The 22,952-nt window shown below is 49.1% G+C and overlaps 1 protein-coding gene across 1 annotated transcript in view; it reads left to right on the forward strand.

Annotated features, from left to right (window-relative positions):
- Window positions 1-22,952, forward strand: part of Itga9 (integrin subunit alpha 9) — a 279,440-nt gene that overhangs the window by 5,612 nt on the left and 250,876 nt on the right. The window contains exons 2-3 of the mRNA XM_037208241.1: window positions 13,608-13,735; window positions 15,408-15,514. Of these exons, the coding sequence (XP_037064136.1) occupies window positions 13,608-13,735; window positions 15,408-15,514 (235 nt within the window). The remainder of the gene's footprint in view (window positions 1-13,607; window positions 13,736-15,407; window positions 15,515-22,952) is intronic.

Below are 22,952 nucleotides of genomic sequence, written 5' to 3' on the forward strand. Positions count from 1 at the left end.
ATCACGTATACAGAGGCCAGAGGACAGCCTGAGATGTCATTCCTCAGACACTGCCATTTTGCTTTTCGTGGTTGGGTCTCTCACTGGCCTAAAACTTGCCAAGTAGGCTAGACTGGCTGGCCAGCCAGCTCTAGGAATCCCAGAGCCATGATTATAATCATATGTCATCACACCTGGCTTTTTAATGTGGGTTCTGGGGACTGAACTCAGGCTGTCAGGGTTGTAAGGCAAACGCTTTGCCAACTGAGTCATCTCCCCAGCCCAATTAGCTCAGTCTCGCCCCTCCTCCGTCCACTGCAGACAGCCCAGGAGACTTAGAAACAACGATGGGCTTTGGAAACGACCTGGAAGCAGAGTCCACGTTATTCTTGCCACCAGCTGCCTCTTGGGGTCTCGGTTTCTGATGCCAGAGGGCTCAGGAGAGGGACACTGAAGGCACAGAGTGCTCCCTAACTCTGAACCACTGAGGTCTATGAATTGTAAATCTTTGTAAGTACGTAGATGTGGCTGACAACAAGGCAGAATAAACTGTTTTATCCCCCACCTTCCTTTGTGGCAGCCGAAGTCTTAGGGAGTGAAAGAGAACCCACCACGGGGGGTGGGGGGCTGAGAGTCCGAACCCCAGGGCTCACTTGGTCTCCAAGGTCTGCTCTTTGGAGCCAAAGGGACTTGTGTCTTGTGCTGAGATTAGCAACAATGGCCACAGCAACAGGTGGAAGAGGAGGCTCCTGGGTGGCCTGAAAGGCATGGGGAGGGGTGAGAGGAGAGGGAGGAAGGAAGTTCTGTGCCCTTTCCATGTCCCTGCATTTGGGGCAACGACCCATCTTTCTGCACGTATTGTCAGCCATGGGAGCAGCCGTTTGCTCTCCAGACAGGAGCTTCCTCATTCACTGGTGCGAGCTGGAGGACCCAGCATGGATGTTGATGTGGAAACAAGGCAAGAGGCTAGGTGAACACAGGGGATATTCTGGAATATTCCATCTTTCCAAGAATACTCATCTTAATGCCAGAAAGACTTGATGTGACAGCAGGATCTTTAACCAGAGACCTATAGGACTCTAGGTCCTAGAGTTTTGGATGTCCCGCAGAGCTGAGAGCAGGTGGAGTCTACCTCTGTCACGGGAGCTCTGGCTTTCACGCCAGGCTCCGCACAAGTATGGAAAGTAAGTTGCTATTAGTCGTTTTTAAAAAAATCATCTCAGAAATCAAATACCTGACAGAAACTTGAGGGAGGAAAGATCTCTTTTGACTCCTGGCTTCTGAGAGTTAACTGGATCCGTGACCAGTTGGCCAATGCACGTGGGTAGATCATGTGGTTAAGGGTGTGTGTGGCTGAGGTACTTCTTCTTAAAATATGATATAGGGGGATCTACTTCACTGTATTGCACAATAAGGTGGGTAGCCCAACAATGGCTGTCTACATGGAGAAGAGCCCAAGAGCTTGCTAGCTGTTTAGTGAGATACCTCATCAGGCCCAGACTCAAGCTGATGATCTGGAAGATTGTCTGAGAGTCGGACACACATCTTTCATTTCACTGCGCAAGGCAGAAGAAGCTGGGTTCTGATATCAGTGGAGGAGGACGCTAACAGCAGGCGCCACCACAAGATAGACAGTCACCAGTGGGACCGGAACCAGTGGCCGGAAGCGGGGCAGGCAAGCAGCCAGAGGAACTGTCTCACTTCAGGGAAGGGAGTACAGAGTGAAGCAGAAGGGACAGGAGCAAAAACGTGTTCTCCAGAGACACCCGCCCAGGGACACAAGTCGTCCAACTGGACCCTGACTCCTGCCTTTCCCTCCCAGTGACGTCATTGGAGGTGTGAAGGGACGAGCTCATCCGTTAGGTCAGAGCTCTCAAGATCTGGCCATCTCTGGGAACGTCGTCACAAACACCCCCAGAACATGCTTTACTAACCCAGGTGTAGCTCATTGCAGTTAGGATTAACCATGGGGCTGAGCAGCTCAGTCGCCGCCACACGTGCGCGAGGACCCGAGTTCCATGAAAAGTAGGATGTGACGCCGTGTGATTGTCATGGCAGCCACTGGGTGAGTTCCAGGCCAGCGAGAAAATCCACCTCAAGCAAAGATGCACAGTGCCTGAGAATGCAAATCCAAGTTTGTCCTGTGGCCTTTGCACACCTCTGAACACTTACATGTACACACACAAGCATATACACAACCATTATATATGCCTGCAATTCCAAGGGGAGCTAGAGATGGTGAGAATTTTCTATTTCTACCATTTTACAGACCTCAGAGTGGGGGAGTCTTGCCCCGTTTTTCTCGGAGAAGAAGATGATCACAGGAAAACAACAGGAGGATGCAGAGACTCTGGCTTTGATCCCCCAGAGGTCTAAGCGTGTGGTATTGTTCCCAGATATGTAGTTACAGCCCATGCCCCAAGCCAGGCTTGGCCACCCATTCTCCATTAGCCAATTAAAACAACCAATTTAGTAGTGAAAAGCAGACAAATGTTTCCTCAGTGCAACCACATTGGGGAGAGTGAGGAGAGATCAAGGAACATCCCCTCCCCCAAGTCGGTCTTCAGGTCTTGAAGTGAGGTTACCATTGAAAGAGAGAACTGAGTTAGGCGTGTCCCAGCAAGATATGTTCCTACCTATCAATGTTTTAGGGCTCTGGTCTCTCCAGGAAGATGGGCCCCAAGTTGTCAACACTGTGAAATCTCTTTCCGAGCGAAAAAAAAATTTCCTTCTGACTAGACCATACTTTTTCTTCTCCCAGTGTGAGGTTCCTGAGGGAATTCCAGTTTCTGGGGGGTCCATTGTTTTATGGCCCAGTAGTCAAAGTGTGGCACACAAATATCACTTAGATCCTCATCCCTGCCAGGCAGTTTCTTTGGGCTCCAATATGAACTTGATATTCTCCGCTGTGAGGGGAACATGGCCTTGGTCATGATCCCTCCGCTACCTGCCTCCCTCGGTGGCTGAGGTCCCTCCATCCCGGCATGGCCCATGCCACCCCGAGTCTTCTCTCTTCATCTGCTTCTTTCGCTGATGACTCTTCTTCCTCTTCTTCCCTCTGTTTTCTCAAAGCTACAGTTTTGTTTTGTTTTGTTTTGTTTTGTTTTGTTTTGTTTTGTTGTTTTGTTTTGTTTTAAGCAGCCTTTGATGGACACTTCCGTGTGGCAGTCAGAGGCACCCTGTGTTGTCAGCCTGATGCAGCGGAGGCTACCAGAGAAGCTGTTATCTGTCCAAGGTTACCCACCAAGAACATGGGTGGGGGTGTCATTTGAATCCAAGTTGCCCTAATTTGATGCTAATCCAACTACTTTGTGGATCAGCATACTGCCCACTTTCCCTTTACCCCAGTCAAGCCCCTGTTCAAGGAAGTAAGGTCCCAAGGAAGAAAGAGGTGGCCCAATACCTCTTTCAGGGGCATTTTTGTGAGTATCTAGCCTTGCAAATGAAAGACCCCAATCCACCTACCTTATGGTGTGGGGTCCCCAAACACTTTGACACCTGCTGTTTTCTTTTGTGGCCCATTATACCACTGTGTTGGAAGGGGGCCATGAAATGTCTCTATCCAGAGACAAGGAGACCTGTCCAAGGTCACATGGCTGGAGGAAACTGGCCAGCTCCTGGGACAGTGTGGTAGTTAGGGTTCTAGTTACTGTAACCAAGTACCTGGCAAGAAGCCATTTAAGGGAAGAAGTCTTAGTTTAGGTCATAGTTTAAGGGTGTACCGTCCATCATGGTGGGGAAGACGTGTCAGCAGGAGCTTGAAGTGCCTGTCACATTGTGTCCACAGTCAGGAAGCAGAGATGAAGGCTGGCATGCAGTCCACTTTCAATTTTAGTCTTTACCTGAGTCTATGGGTTGGTCCTGCTCACATTTGGGGTGGGTCTTTCCTCCTCAGTTAATCCTTTCTAGAAACAGCCTCATAGACACACCCCGAGGTGTGTTTCCATGGTGAATCTAAATCTAGCCAAGTTGGCGATGAAAACTAACCATTTCAATGGACTTTAGGCAAAGTGTTCAAGACTTTCCCAGTACCTGAGATGCCTCTCACAGGTCAGAGCCCTCAGTGACAGGTTTGTGGTCGTGGCTGGGGATGAGAGTCCTTTGGAGGAAGGACAGTATAGCAGAAAGCAAGAGGAGCCATAGAAATCCTTCTCAGCAGCCGGTCAGGACTGGATTAGACTCAGCAGCCAATGGATGAGCGACAGTTACTGAAGCCCAGTTCCCTTAAAAAAATGAGCTCTTGTTTCCAATGACCCTAAAACCCAATGGCTGCCACCAACCATCATTCTGAGCCTCAGGATTCTGTGGCTATCAGGTAATTCTGGGATCAGCAAGTGTTCTATCCTGATCCTGGCTCTCTCAGGTATCGGTGGTCAACCTCTGTGGTGGCTGGTTGGCCAATGATGCAGGATTGGCTTCAGCTGGATGGCTCCTCTCTGCTCTCTGTGACTTTGATGGTCTAGCGGGCTGACCTGGGCTGGGCCCGAGGTGGCCGAGCAGGGTGCCAGGACTCAACCCTTCATCTTCCTTCACATCCTATTGGCTAATGCAAGTGTCAGAGAGGAGGAAGCAGACATCACCTTTCAGTGCAAGGAGCTGGAGGATTCCATTGGCCAGGACAGGAGTACAGGAAGGGTGGAGGACAGCGGCTGCTTCCCTAATGTGACTGGTGGTGAGGTCACCCTCACCATCCCTGGGTTTCTGTGAAGTCAGCGAAGCCTGCATAAATGCCTGCCTAGCATTAGCAGAAAATGGAGCTGAGTTCTAAGGACCTGGGAGACCCTGGGGTGCTGCCAAGGGTTGGAGCTAGGACAAGTGAGGTGTCAAAGTGTTTGCCCACTCCCACCTAGTGTCTAAGCACCTCTCGGAGCACCTGCTTTGACCCAGGCACCGTGCTGGGTGCCTTAGAACATTCTCTTAGCCAAACCTCATATGAATCCTTTGTGGGTGTATTTTCAGCCCTCCCCATTTGATACCAGAGGAACACTGAGGCTCAGTGCTCAAGAAACACACTGGAGGTCATATAGCTTGTTGGAGGGAGAATACGGTCTGTGCACCTTATACTTTACCATGAGTAATTGGGCCACGGCGCTTAGAATACAGGTGGAAGCTAGGAGTGTGGTTCAGAGGGTAGAGCGCTGGCGTCACGCGTATCAAATTCAGCGCTGCATAAAACCAGGCTTGGTGGTGCACAGCTGTAATCTCACCATTTGGGGGTAGAGGCGGGAGGATCAGGAGTTCAAGACCGGGCTGATGTACAAGAGACTCTATCTCCAACAGTGGGGGTGCTTGTGAGATGAGTCAACCCAGAATGTGTTTGCTGCGCAATTGTGGTGACCTGGATTTGATTCCTAACATCCGTATAAGAAGCAGGGCAATGTGCACGTGCCTATAAGCCCAGGGCCGGGTGTGCAGAGACACACCACCATGCACTCACATGCCCAAAACAACCCAGGTGGTACTGTTGGTTTAAAGTGCCTAACAAGCCCACTGCTTAGCCATCTGGAGCCTTGCTTTCCTGAACTGTAAGTGGGACTTCCTGAGGCATTTCTGGTCCATGGCTCCAGGTGGTAAGCGCCGGCCTCTTGCTTTCTCCCCCTGGGATGAAGCCTTCCGTTCTCCACTCTGCTTAGCTGTCTTGTGCCTGGTGAGGGGCAGGCAGCACTTGCCGGGGGTCTCTGCATTAGACACACTGAAGCTCCATTCCTGACACTGGAACGTGGGTCCCTGGGCAGCTTTGGTTTGGAATCAAATGCATGAAAACAAACCTAATGGGTTGGAAGTTTGTAATCCCCACTCGGCATCATCAAACTGACTGTAACTTCACCCTGTGGTGTGGCTGCTGGGAGACGGAGAGGGAGGGAGGGAGGGAGGGAGGGAGGGAGGGAGGGAGGGAGGGAGCCTTGAGACACTGCTGGTCCCTGGCCCTCCCCAGGAAGCAGCTGTGCCTCGGCCTAGCCCTTGCTACCTGCTCTCCGAGGAACTGACCTGCAGATGTGAGGGGAGAGTTCAGAGGAAGGCGGGGCTGCGATGGAGCCTTTGCAGCCTGCTTGACCTCACACAGAGCTGAGAAAGCACATCACTAGACACATGGAAGACACTGAAGCCAGCACTCACGCGGGTCCAACCTTTAGACATTGTGACATGATCATCTGCAAAGTACACACACACACTGAGTTACACACACACACACACACACACACACCAGTCTCCTAAGTGGTGCTGGGGAGATGGCTCAGTGGGTAACATGCTTGCTGTGAAAGCATGAGGACCTGAGTTTGATCCCCAGCAGCCCCATAAAAAGGTAGGCCTGGTGGTGTGTACTTGTAATACCCGCAAGAGGGGAGGGGTTGATCCTGGGGCCACACTGGCCAGCCAGTATAGACAATTGCTGAGCTTCAGGTCAGTAAGAGATGGAGGAAGACACCCAAAGCCAACCTCCGGTCTCTGCAGGCACGCACACTCATGTGCACGTGTGTGTGTGTGTGTGTGTGTGTGTGTGTGTGCACACACACAAATCTCAACTTATTTTAAGTAAGTTTATGATTTTGTATTGAGCCTCATAGTATACTGGGGAGCATGTGACTGCCTGTTAGGAAACAGGCAAAGGGATTGGAGGACTGGAGAAAGAGTGTCCCTGGACATGGATGCTGGGCTCAGAGGCCACCACTGTCTGGTACAGCAGCACAGCCTAGCCTCCCAGGGTGGAATACCAGCAAGAAGCTGCCTGCTGGATTTGCTTTCATCAGGAACCAGGTCCATGTAATCCTAACTGTTGCTGGTGGATAAATAGGTGGGTTATGTATCCAAGGAGGTTTATGAGCTACTCACTAGCGAGGTGGACCTGCGGTTAGCACCGCTGGCAATGCCAATGTTTTAGAAAACCGAGATGGTGGCTGGAGGGCACCTCTTCCATCCTGTGAGCCTGAGGGGATAGAAAGGCTTGAAGTGACATGCTCCAGAGCCAAGTTCTAACCTCAGAGTGCCCACAGAGCCTCCTTGGGCTTCCTCGGTCACACACGTGAGCAGCCGGCAGCGGAGGAAGGGCACTGGGCACCTGCTGGCTTCTCTCCCTCCTTCCTGGCTGGCATGGTCTGAGCAGGAGGGAGCGTGGGTGACATGATGCTGTGGGGGCACATGATGCAGCAGGCAGTTAGGGTCTGTGACAGGCTCCAGGGGCAGCCCAGTCAGCTCCTAAGGCTCCATCTGTAAAACAGGGATAATGTTAGCAGTTCGTAGAGGTGCTCCATGGGACCACACTTGAAGGAGCAAGCAGAGGTGGGAAACAGCTTCATGGCTTGTTTGATGGGAGACTGTGGCAGGGACATGTAGGTACCTGTATAGAGGAAAGACATGGTCTTCTCTAGGGTACTGGTGAAGATGTGAGGATGTTTGAGATAGTCAGAATATGACTTTGTAACCCAGAGGACAGAGAAAGAAAGCGCGGGTCGCATCCTGTCGGTAGCGCATCCTGAACTCTGAGCCCTTGCCATCTCTGTCTCAGAATCAACTTGGCCAGCAGCCAGCTGAACGGGCTTCAGACAGGCCGCACTCCAGGGCTGGCCTGTTGCAGCCGTCTTGCTGGATTGTAGCCTACGTAAAGAGCCAGCGCTGGGCTGCTACGGAAGCCACAATGTTCTATAAACACAGAGGCAAGCGTTCTCCAGTGCGCCATCATGTGTGTGTCAGGCACGTGTGTATACACACGTGTCCCTGTAGCTCACATCACAGGATCCAAGGAAGCTTTCTTGTTAGGAAACTGCCAAGTATGCTGACAGACTGCTGCAGTATGAACCAGAGGGATGCTAGCAGCTTTGAATCAGCGGCTGTCGTTAGAACCACTGAGTACTTTGGACTTGAAAAGGCATTAGAACCCAGCAGGTCCTTTCTCTGCTTTCGATTCTGGTAAACATTTTGTCCCAAGTCTTGGCTCTAGGATGGAAGAAGCAAGTACCTGAGAACTCTGCTCTCCAGGCTTCTTCCTGACTGGCCATCCTAGGAATATGTCTGAACTGGAAGCCGTGTGCCAGCTGGCAGTTCCAGGATTGTGGTGATAATGTTGGGGACATGCTGGACCACAGCCCGCTGCTTCCTGTAGCCACTTTCTGACCCCTGTGGGTGATGATTTCTCTCTCTTCTTTATTTATTGTGACTTCAAAGTTATTCATTCTTCAAGAATACGTCTTTATAACATTTGATCGCATCCACCCCTCACTCCACAGCGCTATTTCTCCTGACCCCCTTCTTCCCATATTCCCCATAACAACTTCGTTCTCTTTTATTTTTTAACTAATTGATTAATTAACTTATTTATTTATTTTGAGGCAGGATATTTCTACATAGCTCTTACTGTCCTGAAATTCACTATGTAGACCAGACTGGCTTTGAACTTACAGAGATCTACTTACCTCTGTCTCCCTAGTGCTTGGATTAAAGGCATGTGCCACAATGCTCAATCTATTTTCTTCTTTAAAAAAAAATGTATAACCCACCGAGCCCAGTGCTTCTCAATGATCAGGGTCACATACTTGAGGATAACTGATTCTCTGTCTCTGCCCCTCAGTGGCCATCCTCGGCCAATAGCTTCTCAGCTAGGAGCTTCTCCCCATCCATGCTGGCAATCTGACTGGCTTGATCTTTTGCAGGTCTTGTGCAGACAGTCACAGGTGCTGTGAGTTCAGGGGTACAGCAGTTCCGTTGTTTCCAGAAGATGCTTTCTCCCAGCAGCACCCCCCAACCTTGCTCTTAAAATCTTAACAGCCCCCTTCACTGATGTTCCCCGAGCCCTGGGGAGGAGGGGTGTGGTAAAGATGCCCCATTTCCAGCTGAGGGCTCCAGTCACTCGCTTTCTGTACTCTGACTGGTTGTGGGTCTCTGTATCTGTCACCCAGGGCAAGCAGACACTTCTTTGATGAGAGGCAAGAGCTGAACTGATCTATGGGTGTAAGGATACGTGTCTAGATGGCAGCTGGATACAACGGTGACTTCTTTATTTTATTTTTGGTGTGTGGTGCTGGAGATGGAACCCAGGGCCTCGGACAGGTGCTCTACCACGGAGCGACACCCCAGCCCCCATTGTTAAATGAGTTACAAACGGTAGTCGTTTGATGGGCTGATGGGAAACCTGAGTGTGTGAGAGGCTTTGGGCCCAGCACTAGGGTTTTTCTATCCCCAGCCCCTAGGGCTTGACAGGGCAGGCTGCGGATGCTTGAGTTGTTTTCAGTTGTCAATCCGATAATTCCTTTCACCTGTGAAAACAACTGGCGCTCTAAGGAAGACCCTTTGACTTACTCCAGTGGCTCAAGCTCGGCCCGGAGGGAAGGGGTGGGGTGGGGGAACCACCCCGTAGTGTGGCTTCCTTCTTGGGTTTGATTCCGAGTGTCATTATGGATTTGAGTTAGAGCATCGAAGAGCTTGCCAAACCTCCCTTGTGGGCTGAGCCAGGCGGTGAGTCTGGCCTGCTTGGGAAAGGACTCCCTTCAGCATCATGGACACAGGACTTCTGCTAGGGAAATGCTGCATTTGAGGTGCATTGTGGACAGGCTGGAGGAGTGTGAGCTGTCCCAGCCAAGATCCTGCAAAGGGCACACGGCAAGGTTGCTGGAGTGAGGGCCTCCTCATTGGAGGTTTAGCTCCTCCACACCCCAGCAAGATAGCCTTCCAGAAGCACATACACCTCCCAGGGTTAGTCTGGGAAGACATACAGAAGACTGGGGTGTCCCTGGGGTCCTCAGGCCTCCACCAGGTTCTGGTGGGCGGGATTAAGACAGAACCGTCATGCCTTCCTGTGGCGCCTGACACCAGGCCCCGGAGCCAAATCAGTGACAGTGTCTGTGAGCCTTTGCTGAAGTCTGCTGATGTGTCTGACGTCAGGTACACGATGTGGCAGCTTTGTTTGCCAATCTCTCTGCCTCACCAGAGCATTGGCAGGGAAGGGGCCAGTCACTGCGAGGTCTGAGTGGGATGGAGGTGACTGGATAAAAGAATGAGACCCCTTGTTCCACATCTAGTATCCTCCTATGAGTGAGTACATACCATATTTGTCTTTCTGAGTCTGGGTTACCTCACTCAGGATGATTTTTTCTAGATCCATCCATTTGCCCGCAAACCTCATGATGTCATTGTTTTTCTCTGCTGAGTAGTATTCCATTGTGTATATGTGCCACAATTTATTTATCCATTCTTCAGTTGAAGAGCATCTAGGTTGTTTCCAGGTTTTGGCTATTACAAACAATGCTGATATAAACATAGCTGAGCAAGTGCTCTTGTGGTATGATTGAGCATTTCTTGGGTATATGCCCAAGAGTGGTATAGCTGGATCTTGGGGGAGATTGATTCCCAATTTTCTAAGAAAGCACCATATTGATTTCCAAAGTGGTTGTACAAGCTTGCATTCCCACCAGCAGTGGAGGAGAGTTCCCGAGTTCCACATCCTCTCCAGCATAAAGTGTCCTCAGTGTTTTTGATCTTAGCCATTCTGACAGGCGTAAGGTGTTATCTCAGAGTTGTTTTGATTTGCATTTCCCTGATGATTAGGGATGTTGAGTAATTCCTTAAATGTCTTTCAGCCATTTGAGTTTCTTCTGTTGAGAATTCTCTGTTTAGTTTTAAAGCCCATTTCTCAATTGGACTGTTGGTCGTTTTGATGTCTAATTTCTTGAGTTCCTTATATATTCTGGATATCAGTCCTCTGTCAGATGTGGAGTTAGTGAAGATCTTTTCCCATTCTGTAGGCTGTCGCTTTGCCTTGTTGACCGTGTCCTTTGCTCTACAAAAGCTTCTCAGTTTCAAGAGGTCCCATTGATTGATTGTTTCTCTCAGTGCCTGTGCTACTGGTTTTATATTTAGGAAGTGATCTCCTATGCCAATGCATTCAAGACTACTTCCTACTTTCTCTTCTAGCAGGTTCAGAGTAGCTGGATTTATGTTGAGGTCCTTGATCCACTTGGACTTAAGTTTTGTGCATGGTGACAGATATGGATCTATTTGCAGCCTTCTACATGTTGATATCCAGTTATGCCAGCACCATTTGTTGAAGATGCTTTCTTTTTTCCATTGTACACTTTTGGCTTCTTTGTCAAAAATTATATGTTCATAGGTGTGTGGGTTAATGTCAGGGTCTTCAGTTCGATTCCATTGGTCCACATGTCGGTTTTTATGCCAATACCAAACTGTTTTTATTACTGTAGCTCTATAGTAGAGCTTGAAGTCAGGGATTGTGATGCCTCCAGACATTGTTTTATTGTACAGGATTCTTTTGGCTATCCTGGGTTTTTTGTTTTTCCATATGAAGTTGAATATTATTCTTTCCAGATCTGTGAAGAATTGTGTTGGTATTTTGATGGGGATTGCATTGAATCTGTAGATTGCTTTTGGTAAGATTGCCATTTTTACTATGTTGGTCCTGCCTATCCATGAGCATGGGAGATCTTTCCATTTTCTGACATCTACTTCAATTAAAAAAAAAAAAAGAATGAGACCCCAAGAAAAGGGTGGCTCTGGTGGCTCCTGGGACAGTGCAAGGGGATCCAGGGTCGGCTTTCTTTACCCCAGAGAGGCTACTAACCTCTACTTTGCAGAGAAGCCTGAGAGCAATGCATTCTATCCTAAGGCCTGCTGTATCTAATACCCTGGGATGCTCAGCTCTCTCCTGTTTCCTAGCTGCTAGGGACAAGGACCAGCTGGAGTCCTCACTGAGCAGGGCCTTGGGATCTGCAGCTCTTTGAGCAGCAGCTCAGATCTTATCCAAAGTGTCCTCATGCAGTGCCTTCTCCAGTGGCTCATGCTCAACGCACATAATTGTGCCTGACTGTTGTTACCTAGTCTTCTGGGCTGTGGAACTTTGGGCTGCTCTCCCTGAAATTATGCAGAACACTCCAGAGCTGGAGAGACGGCCCAGTCGGCAAGGAGCTTGCTGGGCAAGCCTGGGGGCTTGAGTTCAATCCTCAGTACCCACTTGGAGCCAGATGTGGTGGACCTGAGTTCAATCCTCAGTACCTACTTGGAGCCAGATGTGGTGGATCTGAGTTCAACCCTCAGTACCCACTTAGATCCAGATGTGGCGGATCTGAGTTCAATCCTCAGTACCTACTTAGATCCAGATGTGGCGGATCTGAGTTCAGTCCTCAATACCTACTTAGATCCAATTGGCGGATCTGAGTTCATCCTCAGTACCTACTTAGATCCAGATGTGGCGGATCTGAGTTCAATCCTCAGTACCCACTTAGATCCAGATGTGGGATCTGAGTTCATCCTCAGTACCTACTTAGATCCAGATGTGGCGGATCTGAGTTCAGTCCTCAATACCTACTTAGATCCAGATGTGGCGGATCTGAGTTCAATCCTCAGTACCTACTTAGATCCAGATGTGGCGGATCTGAGTTCAATCCTCAGTACCTACTTAGATCCAGATGTGGTGGATCTGAGTTCAATCCTCAATACCTACTTAGATCCAGTTGTGGCGGGTCTGAGTTCAATCCTCAGTACCCACTTAGAGCCAGATGTGGTGGTTCTTGCTTAGAGTCCCCACACTGGGCGGGTGGAGATAGGTGTGTCCCTGGGGTTCACTGGATTTGTGAGTGTCAGGCCAGTAAGAGCCTGTTTCCAAACAGAAGATGGATAGTGCCCAAAGAGTGACAAACAGGGGTAACCTCTGGCTTACACACACACACACACACACACACACACACACACACACACACACTTAAACTCTAGGGTAGATTTATTTTTGTAACACCCTGAAGTGAACTTAATGTTGCATCCCTCTTTGGATTTTGCACCCAGCAGGCCCAGACTGATTCCTCTACCCTACCCTACCCTACCCTACCCTGTGCTACCCTAATCTACCCTCCCCTACTCTACCCTACCCTTATCCTGTGCTACTCTACCCTACCCTACCCTGTGCTACCCTACTCTACTCTACCCTACCTTACCCTGTGCTACCCTACCCTTACCCTGTACTGGTAACTGGTAACTAGTGAAGTTGAGCTTCTGTTCATATACCTACTGATCGTCTCTGTCGGGGTTACTGTTGCTATGATGGAACACCATGACCAAAAGCACCTCGGTGAGGAAAGAGTTTACTTGGCTTATACCTCCCATCATAGTCTGTCACTGAAGGAAGTCAGGACAGGAACCTGGAGACAGAAACTGAGCCATGGAGGGGTGCTGCTTACTGGCTTGTCCCCCATGACTTGCTCAGTCTGCTCTCTTACAGAACCCAGGACCACCAGCCAAGGGATGGCACCACCCACAGTGGGCTGAGTCCTTCCTTGGCAATCACCAATCAATATAATACCCTATAGACTTGCCTATGGCCCAATCTCATGGATGCGTTTTTCTCAACTGAGGCTTCTTCTTCTCTGATGACTCTAGCTTGTGTCAAGTTGACATAAAACTATCACGAACACTAAACTTTTTGACTCATTTTTCTACTGGTTTGTGTGTTTTTTTTAATTGGTAGTTTTACTTAAGTAGTGTGTGTGTGTGTGTGTGTGTGTGTGTGTGTGTGTGTGTGTGTATGCACATACATAGTAAATTAGTATAGCTTCCTGATGCATAGTCAGATTGCTCACCGTCTCTTCTCTAGCACTGGTTGTGACAGCCTGCTTTTTCTTTTTGATGTGCAGGGTCCTTGTGGGTGCACCAAAGGCAGATTCTAAATATAGCACTTCAGTAAAGTCCCCTGGAGCTGTGTTTAAGTGCCGCGTCCACACCAACCCCGAACGGAGATGCACCGAACTGGACATGGCTCGAGGTGGGTGGACATGATTGTCAGCATAGAAGTGGGACCAACACCTTCATCCTTTGCCCTTTTTGTATGTAGGATGGCCTCATCATCCACCCACCTGCCCTCTCTCCCCCTGTCCTTCCCTCTGTCTCACAGACATAACTGAGATCCTTTAGTCATTAGACTCTGGGATAGGCTAATGAACAAAGCAAACAAGGAACCTGTCATCCTGGGCCTTGAAAATCGGCAGCCAGAGCAGACATTAAAATAAACAACAGAGTAAGTGAAACCCAGAGGGAAGGTGTGTGTTAGGATCAACTCCCTATTGGAGGTTAGAAGAGGCCTCCTTGGGGACCTTTCTGTGTATGGAAGGTGACTGGTAGCTGGCTGGGCAGGTCCAGGAAGTGAAGTCTCCAAGTGGAGCAATGACAGTGTCCCTGGTAGACCAGTTGGCCTGGTTCTGGTCCAGCTGTACATCCTGGGAATGGCTTGAGAAGACTAAGATAGGAGAGGAGGCGAGTGGCTCGCTTACCATTCCCAGGCCTTGCTTTCCCCAAAGCCCTTTCTCACCAAGACTTTTTCATCATCACGTGTTATACACAGAGGGCTGTGGAGATGACTCAGTTGTCAAGTCTTTGTTGTGAAAGCATGAGGTTCTGAGTCCATCCCTTAGAATCCACTTTAAAAACTGGATGTGATCTCATGAGCCCTCAACCCTAGTTTTGAGGACATGGAAGCGAGAGTCCCTTGGGATCACTCTGCCTCAAAGAATAAAGTGTACAGCAATTGAGGAAGACTCCTGGCATCAGCCTCTGGACTCAACATACATGAACACACACTTGAATGCACACCCCCAACATGTATGCACATACACAAACATGTAAACCCACATACATGAATGCACACCCCCAATATGTACACACATACACAAGCATGTAAACACACACACACACACACACACACACACATGAATGCAAACCCCAACACACACACATACACACACACACAAATGCACATCCCCAACATGTGCACACAACAAAGCAACAACAAAAACCCCCAAAGAATTGTCCTGATTTTTTCTTATCAGAAGTCTTGTCCATGTGTGAGTTACAATGACTTCTCAGACATCCATGAGACGCCGTTTTCTTCATGGAGAACTTTGCCGTGGAGGAGGAAAGGGCTGAATTAAACAGCAACATTTCGTCCCAAGTTTCTATGGAGTTGACAGTGTTGCTGGAGGGCTTCTCTCCAGGTTCCCCAAGCCCCGCAGTTCCATAATCCACGTATAAAATAATCACTCAGACACTTATATTACTTATAAACTGTACGGCCGTGGCAGGCTTCTTGCTAACTGTTCTTTTATCTTAAATTAACCCATTTTTATAAATCTATACCTTGCCACGTGGCTGGTGGCTTACCAGAGTCTTCACATGCTGCTTGTCCTGGCGGTGGCTGCAGTGTCTCCCCCTCAGCCTTCCGCTTCCCAGAATTCTCCTCTCTCCTTGTCCCACCTACTTTCTGCCTGGCAACCTACTTCCTGCCTGGTCACTGGCCATCAGTGTTTTATTTATATAGAGCAATATCCACAGCATGACACTTTGTTTTAAGTCACAAAAAATTGAGCCCCCAGGACCCCTTTTGGGAAAGCAGCCAGCTGTACCACTCCTCGACCCAACCCTGGTCTCTCTTCTCCCTCCAGGGAAGAACCGGGGTGCGCCCTGTGGGAAGACCTGCAGGGAAGACCGAGATGATGAGTGGATGGGGGTGAGCCTGGCCCGGCAGCCCAAAGCGGATGGCCGTGTTCTGGTAAGACCTCTGGGGAGGGGATGACCTGGGGCAGGGTGGCACCCTAAGAATGAAGAACTCGTAGGCAAGTTGGCTGGTGGGAAGTCAGAGCACAGCTTTTTAGCTTGTCTGTCTGCTTTGCTGCTTTGAGGTATGTCCAACCTGCAGCTTCAGGCCACATGCAACTGCATGCAGCAGAGGACAGCTGTGTATGTGGCCAACACAAAACCATAAAGTCACTTGAAACATTGTGAGACACTTTTGTGATATTTAAAAATAACTCCGTTGTGCCGTTCTCACGTGTGAACCTTGAAAGTGACGGTATCAAAGGTTGACACACCTAGGATTTGTTTTTTTGTGTTTTCTTCAGACACACTGGGCTATGGGGGTAGCTCAGTGGTAGGGTGCTTTCCCAGCATGCATCAGTCCCAGGAAGCATTAGGAGAGAGTAGGGGACATAAAGGTAGAAAGAAGTTTGTAATTTCATTTACTACCTAAGTATTTTTGTGTATGTCTTCAGGTCAAGGTATCATTTACATAAAATACATAAGTCTTGAGGTTTTAGCAAATTCACATGTTTGAACATCTCAGGAAGTTCTCTGTATCTTTATCTAGTTAACCCCTTGAATCCCAGAGGCAGCCACTGCTGTTGGTTTTTCTAGAATTTCACATGAACGTAATTCTACAAATGTGTTCAATTCCTGGGACAACCACAGTGAAGAGAGAGAACTCACTCCCACAAGTTACCTTCTGAAGTACACACACACAAACAACAAACAGACACATAAATGTAATGAAAAAAGAACCTCTGCGACCAAGACTTGGTTATTAGCCATTTTCTCTTTCTTCTTTTACACTCTCCTGTTGAGTTATAAGCTGAGGCACTCAAGCATGCATACCTCACAGCGTGGTGACGTTCTCACACATGTACACTCAGGCATCCCCGTGGCCAGCACCCTGAAGGCTCCTTGTGCCCTTTCTCTGGTGGTTGGCACCCTGTAGGGTGATCCTCTTCAGAGGATCCAGTTTCTGATATTAGCTTTCCTCGAAGGCTGTAGGAAGATTTGTGTCTTAAAAGTTCAAGGTCAAGAAGAGAAAGTGAGTCCAGCTGCTGCATCTCAGGGGTTTCCTTTGGGCCATAAGCCGTCAAAGCTGAGGCTTTATGGATGTTTGCTCCCAGGGGAAATGGGTTTTCCTCAAGGATACAAGCCAAAAGTTCCCAGCCCCCTCTGAGGGCTCTGCTCTCTGTGGATCTCAGCCCCTCCTCGGCACACTAAGGAGCCCCCACACTGATGGGTCCTTGAAAGAGAGGAAGCAGCTGGCTGCTGTCGCCAGCATTGCAGGGCCTCCTCACTGGACACCACTGTGGGTCTCACTGAACTGTTCCCCATGTCTGCTGGCCTTGGATTCCAGTCCTCTAATCCCTGTCTCAGCAAGCCATGGATGATGGCCAAGCCACCGCATTCCTCTAGGCATGGTGGCCTGACCCCACAGGGTGACTCAGTCCCAAGGGGCAGGGACTCTTGCCTGTCATTCTTGGGAAAGAGGGGGAGAAATCAAGTATGTATATTCTCCAAAGGGGACCCAAAGCCTCGACTCAGAACCAAGAGAGAGGAGGAGGCAGCTGGAGACAGCAGTGCACGAGATACCCCTCCAGGCAGAGTCTAGAGATAACCCACTCTGCCAGGATACACTTCCTTGGGGATGTGGACCCTCGCAAAGGAGCAAGACAAAGACCTAGCCCTGTGCCTGTTGGTAGAGACTGGACCCAGTGTGGGGTCTGAAGCAACAGTGAGGAGCACGGAGACATTTGGCAGAGGAGGCAAGAAGGCAGGGCTGAGTATTTGTGGGAAGTAGTGCTGTGGGCAATCCTGTCTAATGGAGCTCAATCCCTGCCTTACACGATGCTCGTACCATTCGTTCAGTAAGCCGCCCCCTGTGGTGCTGGGAAGGAAAGGCGGGCATGGAGGGTGTCCACAGTTCTCACGTCTCTTGTCCTGCTGTAGTCGTGTGTGTTCATACGATGGAGCGCCTCAGCCTTCAAGAGGATTATGTGCTCTGAGACTTTTGCGCTTTCTTTGGGCATGTATGTCACTGATAAATGAAAAGCTCACCTTCCTGCCAAAATCAGCACCACAGTACATGTGGAAACATTGTTGGAAACACTGTCACACAACAGCTCTCTGGGACTCTTGATCCTGCAAATGCCAAACTCTGCATCCATTGAACAGGACTCTCTTCCTACCACCCCCTGGTTCCTGGTAACCATCATTCTGATTCTGAAGTGCTCAAATGTGTCGGATCCTGTTCGAGTGGAAGCGGGCAGTATTTGTCTTTTTGTGATGGTTTCTCTTCATTTAGGGCAGTGTCTCACTGCTCAGCTCTGTCATAGCCTATGAGGATTCTCCCTTTTCTCTCAAGACCCAGTGATACTTTATCACATGTACACAGTGTGTTTTCTCTAGTCATTCATGAATGCATGTTTATGTGGCTCCTAGCTCCTTGTCATTATGAATAATGTTGCTATAAAAATCAACAAAGATTTGAGACCTCATTTTTAATTTCTTCTGGGCATATATGTGGAAGTGAAATTATCAGACCACATGGTAATTTTACTTTTTATTGTTAGAAAGACTTTGTCCCTCTAAAGTGCATGAACCATTTTGCGTTTGGCCAGCATACAGAAAGTTCCAGGTACATTTGTTCTTCTGCTTGCTCTTCTTGTCCTGTGGTACTGAAGATAGAGTCGAAGCCTCGTGCATGCTGAGCACATGTCCTTGTTACTGAGCCACACTCCCAGCACACTCCATTTCCTTTTTAAACAGTGGCCACCCTAAAGAGTGTGAGGTGATATTTCATGATGGTTTTGTTTTCAGGTTTTCAGGTGTGTGGTGTGTGTGTGTGTGTGTGTGTGTGTGTGTGTGTGTGTGTTGTGTGTGTGTGTGTCTGTGTGTCTGTGTGTCTGTGTCTGTGTCTGTGTCTGTGTGTCTGTGCATATTACTTAAATCCATTTTCTTTTATGTTTCACTTTCATCTGTGAAATCTTTCTGGGAGACAGTATTATTTTTTTAAATTAAAGGTAGAGAAGGCATTTTGAGCCCCCAGGAGTACCTTGTAGCACAGGATGAGACCTGTCTCCCTAGGGATACCTCCTTTGATTTCAAGGATGGGGTAGAGGGGTGGGGGAGGCAGATGGCTGCTTTGAAAGAGAACCTGGTGTGGATTTCAAAGCAAAGAATGGAGGGGGACTTGGAGAGCTGTGACAGGGAGTGAATTGTCTCAATGCCAAATGGCCATATCTGGACCAAAGCTGGCAAGACCCAGGATGTCAAGCTAGCTCGTCAGGCTGACTAGCTCAGTGGCTGCCGGTCTTGGCTCTGTGGATAATGTGGTGTCTTCCAGTTTCCCCGGGGACCGAATGATCCCTGAAACAGATGCTGCATCAGGACCGAAGGCAAGTTCCTTTGATTCTCACTCTGCTCTGCGCCCCTGGAGTACTGAGATAGTGTTCTCAAGAACAGGGGAGGTGGGCTGGAGATGGCTCAGTCAGTGATGCCATGCAAGCAGGCATGAGGGCCTGTCCAGATCATCAGCACCATGAAGTCAGCACAGCCACTCATGTCTGTAACCGTCACCTGGGGAGACAGGGACAGTGGACCCCTGGAGCTCACTGGCCAGCCAGGTCAGACTGCAGGTGAGCTCCAGGTTCACTGAGAGCTTCTGTTTCGAAAATAAAGCTGGGAAGCAGTGGAGGGAGATGCTCTGTATGGACCTCTGCCCTCCATATGCACACACACCCACACACGCACACACACACACACACACATGCACACACACACTCACACATGCACACACACACATACACACACACACACTCACACATGCACACACTCACACATGCACACACACATGCACACACACACACACTCACACATGCACACACACACTCACACATGCACACACACTCACACACACACACTCACACATGCACACACACTCACACATGCACACACACTCACACATGCACACACACACACATGCACACACACATGCACACACACTCACACATGCGCACACACACACACACACACACACACACTTGCACATACCTACCTTGGATGGCAGCTAGAGCATTCAGAACCACTGTCTCTCCTCATCAGAGCTGCCGAGCCTTAGATAACAAACTGTATCTAAACTGCTCAGAGTTTTTCTGGGTGGAAGCAGTGTCTTCCGGCTCTAACTTCTGTTTCCTTTCTGCCTGTCAGAGCTCTCTCCCTCTCATCTGTCTACTTCCCTTGTGTCCATTTTCTTCACAGCCTCCAGGCATGTTCCTGTGAGTTTCCCTGTCGCGGTTTCCTGGTCTGGTGTGTGTGCGTGTGGATGAGGGCTCCGCTGAGATATGCAAAAAAGTGCAGAAGCCGTGAGAACACACTCTGCTGAGTTTTCCTTAAGTTAACAGCTGCCAAACAATATTCCCGGCACCTTCCACCCCAGAAACTTTTCCTGGGCCTCCCAGGCTGCCACCTGCTCCGGGGTGGCATCCCAGCCTCGATTTTATCCTGTGCCTGTCACATGTGTCTTAGTGGCCATGGCGTGGCCAGGCTGTGCATGGTGGACCTGGAAGCATGACAAAGGCGTGTCCTTCTGTGCACAGTCAGCGCAGGTGTGTGAGGGCGGCAGGGACAGACAGGCATTTGTGACCAAGCCACCCTCCAGGAAGGAATGCTGTGTTCACACAACAAAGAAGGCCTTTGAAGGAAATTGGACATTTTTTCCTCGGGAGGAAAATCCACCCTTCTAACCTGAGATGTGTGAGAGACCAAGATTTGGAGTGATGGTGGGTCTTCAACCCTTTCTAGGGTGATTTGGATGCTGAATTTAAACAGATTATTGCCTCCTGGATGACCTCCTCCTCCTCCCCTCCTCCTCTCCTCCTCCCCATCTCCTCCCTCTCTTCTTTCCTCTCCTCCTCTTCTTCCTTCTCCTCTTCCTTCTTTTCTCTTTCTCTTCCTTCCTCTCTTTCTTTTCCTCCATGCTGTTTCTTCTTCTCTTCCCCCTTCTCCTCCTCTTCTTTCTTCCCTCATCTCAAACCCAGGCCTTGTTCACACTCCTAGTCACACACTGTATCTTGCACACACTACTCATCACACACTGTACCTTGCTCACACTCCTAGTTACACTCTGTACCTTGCTCACACTCCTCATCTCACACTGTACCTCTGAACCACTCCCATAATCCAAAGCAGGTCTGGCCGCTTCCCAGGAATTCTCTGCTTTTCTGGTCTTCACTGCCCTCTTCCCTTCCCTCCAACTCACTCCCAAGTCGATCAATGATGCTGCTTTGCAGTTTCTCAGAATCCTGTTTTTTTTACACAGGATGCAGGTCAGACTGATATGTGTGCGTGATGATAATCAGGCTAAACACAGTGTTTTCTTCTTATAATTTATGTTCAGAGTCCCTTTCTGTTTTCTGGAGTGGGGCCCGTCTTTGACCTTTGATCTCTCTCCTCTCAGAATACTGTAAATTAGATGAATGTAAAATGCAGTATTTAGGTCTCTTAGGGATTCTCCAAGGTCACTCCTAAACAGTTTATGGGATGGAAAGCAGACGATACAATAAACATTGAGTGACGCCGTCCGTGTGTACAGCTGGCTGCCAGACCACACCACGACAAACTTCGGCCTCGCCAGCTCAGGATGTGATAGGTAGCAAAGGCTCTCAAGATATGGACTGAGTCCTTCAACTAGAGGAACTGATGATCTAAGGGACTCAGATCTGGAGACTGCAAGAACTAACTCCCCTTCACCCCACAGAAAAATCAGTCAGTCAGCCCTTTATATCCATAGGTTCCGTGCCTGTGGATCCAGCCCTTCCTACCCATAGGCTCTGGATCTGGTATCTTTGGGTTTAACTAATTGTGATCAAAATGATTTTTTTTTAATCTGCCTGTGTGCTGAGCATGGACAGACCTTCCATCATTGCTCCCTGAACAGCATGATGTGACAATTTCTGCAGTGTTTGCCTTGTCATTATAAGTACAGAGATGATTTAAAGTATGTAGGGCTGGGGAGATGGCTCTGTAAGTGTCAGGACCTGAGTTCAAATCCGCAGCACCCATGTCAAAAACCATGTATGACCATGCATGCCTGTAGTCCCTGCATGGAGGTGGAGAGCAGAGAGTCAGGTTCTGGGACCTTTCTGGACAGCCAGCCTTGCTGAAACTGGGGCTTCAGTGAGAGACCCTGTCTCAACGTGGTAGGGTACCGCACACACAAGGGATATCTCTATGTGGAAGTGTGAGGTAATTATCCTCATGGTCTTTCCTGTTTCTCACTGCATGCTGATTTCATCTATTGAGAAACAAAAAATGTGTGGGAGTTTTGTTTGTTTGTTTGCATAAAACAAGGATCACATGGGGAGGCAAGAAGACAGTGTGAAGTAGGAGTGGCAGCTGATTGATCTGTCACTGACTATCTCAGACACACATGTGGGCATGCTCAGATCTCCAATGTCATGCTGAGTGTGTCATGGTGAGTGTGCCCTCTTTTGCCTCTGGGCAGAGTGGCTTGTCAGGGTCCCTGGTGGCAGCTTGATTGGAGGACAGAAGAGCTGAATTGGTGAGTTCTAGGTAAAAATGAAGACTCTGTCACAAAATAACTAGATAGAAGATATCTTCAGGAATGAAACTTGAGGTTGAGGTCTGGTCTACACACACACACACACACACACACACACACACACACACACACACACACAATAATAATAATAATAATAATAATAATAAAATAAGACATTAGAATCTGACTATTTTACACTTACAAAGACATTAGAGTCTCTTTTTATTTTCAAGTTCATTATTTTAAGAAAACACGTCCACTGTCCAGAACAAAGTGAGCTGATACCAGAGTAAGTGGTTCTCACTCAGGAGAAGGAGGGGGCTGGGCTGTGCATCCCCCCTAAGCCTGGTACCTTTCCCCTGGAGAAGCCCCAGGGTGACATCCAGCACAAAGAGGTCACACCAGAGGTCACATCCCAGCACAAAGCAGGGAGCACATTCTGCAGGACAGGATGAGCCAGGTCTGAGCTCTGGCTGGTGGCTCTGGTTCTCGTAATAGAAATTGGTCAGCATCAGTGTCTCCTTAGAAGTTTGCCGCCAGCACTGAAAAGCTACTCTGGAAAGCTGGCTGGGGGCCACCTGCCCCAACTTCTCCTCATAGCCTCATTTACACGGCACTCGGCTTCATCTACCCTCCGCCCTGAGCCTTCCCTCTGCTCCGCACTCTGCCACTCCTTCTTGTCTTAGGTCTTGCCTCACAGGGCTGCTTCTGACTAGCCTGTGGAAGGCAACCACTGCCTGGCACTGGGGAGCCATCTTTACTAAGGGTTTGGGGACACAGTGGTGTGCACTTAGCAAAGCTCGTTAAGTGTTCAGTTGAGATATGTATTACTCAACACCAG

This window comes from Peromyscus leucopus, chromosome 7 (genome assembly GCF_004664715.2).
Source record: "Peromyscus leucopus breed LL Stock chromosome 7, UCI_PerLeu_2.1, whole genome shotgun sequence".
Classification (NCBI taxonomy): Eukaryota; Metazoa; Chordata; class Mammalia; order Rodentia; family Cricetidae; genus Peromyscus; species Peromyscus leucopus.